This window comes from Anas acuta, chromosome 2, assembly GCF_963932015.1.
Source record: "Anas acuta chromosome 2, bAnaAcu1.1, whole genome shotgun sequence".
Taxonomy (NCBI): Eukaryota; Metazoa; Chordata; class Aves; order Anseriformes; family Anatidae; genus Anas; species Anas acuta.
In genome coordinates, this window is record NC_088980.1 from 114,082,649 (window position 1) to 114,088,050 (window position 5,402).

A 5,402-nucleotide genomic window follows, 5' to 3' on the forward strand; every position below is an offset into this window, starting at 1 on the left:
AAACAACTATGAAAGACTCCATACATAAGCAGTTCTCAAATTATAACCCCAAAACCCAGATTAGCATGCACAGCAAATGCTGCACAGGAAACTGAGTTAGGTCACTAGAGAGAAACAGCACACACGTGATTTTAAAGCACACAAGTCACTGTAGCTAATAATACTCGTTGTATTGGCTGTAAGTAAATATTTTAAATATTATGTGCATCCACGCTTGTCTGTGACAGCAGGGGAAAGGGAAAAGATAGGTGTGGTTTTCCTGCACTGTGTAAAAGGATTAAGTAATTAATATATTTATGCTTGTCTATTTTCTCCTATCAGTAATGGTTGCTAGAATTAATCAGTCTAGCATGTGAATACAGTAAAATATCTACATATGCACATTACCACTGCTCTCCTTTCTGATGTGCAGTGAGATAAAGATCCATTAGATCATCCTCATCTATGTCACACTGACATAAAGGACAAGAATATCTGGAAATAAGAGGTAGGATAGTGTTAGTGGCAGCAGATACAAGATACATTTTTAGTAGTACAAGTAATAACAAATGTGTTTAGACTTCTTTGGCAAGATATCATTATACATTTCTTTTGCCATCGCTAAAATGTAGCATGGGTGTATGACGTGTAGCTAGGTGTGACGTATGCTATGTTGGCTAAAGGTCAACTTTGCTAATGTACATTGTGCCAGCATATCAGGATGTTGATCCAAAAAAGCATTCTGAACCATGACATTAGTAAAGAATGGGTGAAAATACTGAATACTACAACTATAGACATTTGACAAATGCATCATTTAATTGCTGTGATACACTCGGAGCACGTGTGACCAAACTACCAATTCCCAGGAGCCCATATTAAGCATCAACACTTCCTCTCAGAGGATTTCTATGTCATTTTCTGTAAAAAATATGATTTTGTTTCTTGGTGGAGGCACTGTTTTCAGGTTACTGAAATTGCAAAATGTGTGTGGATTAAACCTCAAGATTTTCTGAGTATCAAAAGAGCAGTAACTGAAGAGCAGATATGTTTTCTTAGCTAGCAACCTAAATAAAGTGTCATTTAAGAATTCAAATAACAAAAAAATATGAGGACTTTAAATTCTATAAATCAGAAAAACAGTTTAATGATGATGTCAAAATTGCTCCTAACATTTAATAGACAAAACTAAAGCCCTTTGAACTTCAAGACCTCAATCACTCAATCACTCTAGGATTATTACGTCTGACCTGCTCTAACAGGTCCTACCCTGGAAGAGAACGAATGGGACAAAAAATCTGAACTTTCGACATAAATGTGTGTATATAAATATATATACATACGTTTTATAAAAATGTATACTATAAATATGTAAATAAGAAAAGCTGTCAGTCTTCTATAGGGAATTCCACCAATCTCTCACTATTTGCTTACTAACAGTGGTTATACTTGAAAACTACTTCTGAGGAACGGATTATTAGAAGTGAACCAATTGCATTTACGTTATTAATGTCTTATTCACTCTGGAAATAACTAACATTTTCAAGGACTTTTTGAAAGCAAGCCTATTTTTTCCCAAGAAAAATAACAAAAGGCTACTGACTTGCCAAAACATGGTTGTTTCTACAAAACAGGTCACACCTAAGTTCTATGAAAAAAAAACGTAACAACTGCAAACAAAATGTATTGTTTTGGGATCATATGTTAGAAATAACATCCATTTTAAATACCATTTAAATATTATGATTTTAAAATACTAGTAGTTCATCTTGAATTCTACAAAACACAAATAAGTTCTAATAAAAATTAAAATAAATTTAAAAATAGAGAATTCTTCTGCCAGTTTGACTTTACTACGATGGGATAATAAACTCAAAAGCACTTTTGCAATGTCTTCATCTTGTTACAGCATCTCCAAGCTCCTGTACAGGTCCATATTTTTCTATACATTGTTCACAAGTTCTCCAATGAACTCTAATTTTACTCAGACATACCAAAGAAATGAGAAGCAGCAGCTTGTTAAGTTTTATACCATGCGCTGTTCATGCATTGCTCTGAATGTTTTTTTGGTTCAAAGCATTATTGTGGCTGTACCTAGGGAAGAATATTCATTTCCTTCTACTACTGCAATTCCTCAAGCATTATGCTATTGGTTCAGTGTTATTCAAATATATTTTCTAATAATAGCATTCAGCTTAAGAGGCTAAAGGGAGTTAGACAGAAATAATTTTTAGTTTGTGGTGATTTTATTTGTTCCTTACATTGGCCCTTAATATTTTGGAATGAAATTTGGGAGGCAGTAGGGATACCTTTCTAGCTTGCTGAGAGCTCCCGTTTCACATCTTCCTCTGTTTTTAATGGTAAAAATCTAGACCAAATCCGTTAAAACCAAAAGTTTTCCAAAGCAAAAGCCCAGTTCTGACCTCAGTGAAGTTTTTTATTGCTGCTGCTATAAGCTTTCCTGTTTCCTTTAACTCAGAACCTCTATATAACAAATCTTTGAAACACAGTCATGAGGTATTTCCCATGAAGAGAAACAATATGAAATTATGCATACTCACCTTGCTGAGATAATAAATATTAAGTATAATATTGTTATTCTATATTTATAACCTTTAAACATTAATGAATGGCCTTGCTGAATCTCGATGAAGAAATTTCAAATAACCCTGACCCACATGCTTGTGCCATCTCCTCACTACAGATGATCATTCTGACTCCAGATGCAGCAGAATGAAACATGCTCTTGCCTCAGTCACTTAATTGCAGTTTCCATTCTCCACGCGGAAACTGCAAATGAAATTAGGTTTATACCAAAACAGCAGTCCCTGTGCTGATATGTCTGAGACAACACATGAGCATTTGCCAAGGGTAGTCTGCCAAATATCAGAAACAATACGCAGAGGTACCTTGATGCTATTAAATGCACTCTCCATTTCAACGTACCTTAGTGGCCTCACTGTTGGCTTTACACAAGAAATACAGCCAACACTATCTGCAGCCATAATAAAGATTATGAACCACTGCAAATATCCATACTCAGGTCACTTGTTACACTCTACCACTGACCAGTGAAAAGCAGTGCTCAAACTCTACCAAGTACAGAGAAGCTCAGCTAAGGGATACAGGGCTCAGCATTTCCTAACCCCCCTGTTACATTTGTGTGCTTCTGCCAAACCTGATTTTTAAAGCATTGAAAGCAAAGTCAATATTTAACTACTGTTGATATCAAGGTATTGGAGTTCATGCATTTCATTCTTAGTTTTAAACAAATCTTTCCCTGTTACAAAATCCATGGTAAAGAACCAACAGTGTTAATAACAAAACAAACAAACAAACAAACTCCACATTTTTGCTGCTCTCCTTATGCTCTCTGTTATTCCCCACAACCCTAGAAATAGCAGTCTTCCTGAAGTTCACATGTTTACTTGCTGGTTTACGTTTTGCATTATTTTCACACTGCTGCTGACAGACAAGAAAGATTGAAGGGTATTGTTTCGCAGTTAGCAAGACAAAGGAAATGATAAAAACCAGACATGAATCCAGTCAGAGAAAAAAAAAAAAAAAAGAGGAAGTAAGATGTAAGCTGCACAATCTCCTCCCACAAAAGAGCTCAGGCATAAAAATAAGAGTGTGAATTAAATCTCAGTTAACTGTTTTTCCTATTGATGTATGCCCTGTCCTCCACCACAAAGTCATCTTTACATTTCTGGTCTGCACCTCATTTTGATGAACCTGTTATTTTCCAGTTCAAAGAGCAGCATTTTCAACTTTGTTTGCATGAGTAAATGAAGTTTCACAGGCCTTAAGAGAAAAGGCTCAGTGTAGGTAGCTTTACAGAAAGGTGGGAATAAAAATAATAAATTAAAAAATAATCACAACATTCTATATCATTATTCCCAATTTTAGCAGATTCACAATTTTAGCAGATTCAGGATTTTTACAATTGGGCAATTGGAGTATTAAAAAAAGCCATTTGCCCTTTCTCCAGCCAAGCTAATGAAGTCAAGAAGATTCATTTCCTGTAAGCTTAGGCTTGAGCTTAATATTTGCAGTGGCATTGGCGGTATGCTTTAGAGCACTTTTAGATAAGGATCTTGGTAAGTCTAGCAAAAATCACAACATTTATTCTTCCGTCATCATGCTGGTGGAGATTCTCTGTTTAGACTTGCTTTAAAAGGAGTCATAATAATGTTTGGTTCTTGTGCATGGGTAAATCTCTGGAATTATTTAGTAATTAGTTCAAGGTTGCAAACCTGTGTTTGACATTGGGAGCAATTTTGGTATATTTTCTTCATTTTCTTGGCACTATCAGGAGCTGGAAATTTTTCAGAAGGATATTAAACATGGCAGTAAGGGCATGTCCATGCATTATTCTTTAAACTTACAGAAATAAAGGAGTGACAGAATCTATATAGAAAGAAACAAAACCAAATGTTATAGTCACCCCAAAACACGCTTCAAATCATTGAGTATATATAAAAACAAATCAAAATTTTGCACCACATAATGACAATCCCAGTGTAACATTACAGGATATTTGTTCTTATGAAATGCTGTTAAGAAGACTCCAGGTATTGTTCCTGCAGCGGCTGTGGAACTGGTTACTGCAGCTGCTTTTAGAAAGCTTTTTGTAAGTTATGGACATGACAGATGAGCTTTGGCAAGTCTTCCTGTAGAGATTTAAGACATTACTGCTTTTTCACTATCTGAGCACCATTGGAGAGCCCCAGTGCTAATGGGACAGGAGACTATTCTTGCAGTAATTGTCAAGGTGATTTGTATCAAGTCAAGATAGGCATCAGAGGGGTCTGTCGCAGCCTGGGGCTGCATGGAAGGACAAAGGCAAGCATGCACATTGACTGCCAGCCGTCCTGGCTTTGGCAGAGCTAGAAGAAGCTATTATGTCAGACTGCAACCAGCAGCGAGCACATTGTTTAACCTGGATGAGTGTGGGATCAATGAGCAGACGAGCAGGGTGGTGGCAGAAGTCCTTATACCTCGGCGATAATTCTTTACATGTGCTCCAGTAAGATGTTGGCATTGCACAGAACCAGGTTAAAAAGTAAAAACCAGGAACATCTCCTGTTTAGGTAGTTCTGCTTGAAGATTTAAATGCAATATCTTTCAGAAGGCAGCCACCTAAAGCCATAAATCACTGTGCCCATTTGCCACGTACACAAACCAGCCAGTACCAGTGGTCATGTTGAGTCAATTTAAGATGCTGCCACTCTCACCTGCCTGTGCTGCCCCTGTGCTGAAGATCATCCACCTTCTGTCACCTCTCCCCATCTTCCAAAGCAGCAAAAGGTTTCAAGTGCTTCTCTCTCAGATACTCCTACTCAGTTTGGTGTTTTAGTGCAAGTCCACTTGCTTTCGCAGTTAAAGCTAAAATGCTGATATTTGCGCTAGAGCTGCACAGT

The 5,402-nt window shown here is 36.8% G+C and overlaps 1 protein-coding gene across 1 annotated transcript; it reads right to left on the reverse strand.

Moving 5' to 3' along the window:
* Positions 1-383: 383 nt before the first annotated feature.
* On the reverse strand, positions 384-5,184 carry RNF125 (ring finger protein 125). The gene is given in 5 exon segments (XM_068672827.1): positions 384-474; positions 1,096-1,103; positions 1,887-1,994; positions 4,236-4,389; positions 5,159-5,184. Coding segments are annotated over 5 exon segments (387 nt in total).
* Between the last annotated feature and the right edge of the window lie 218 nt (positions 5,185-5,402).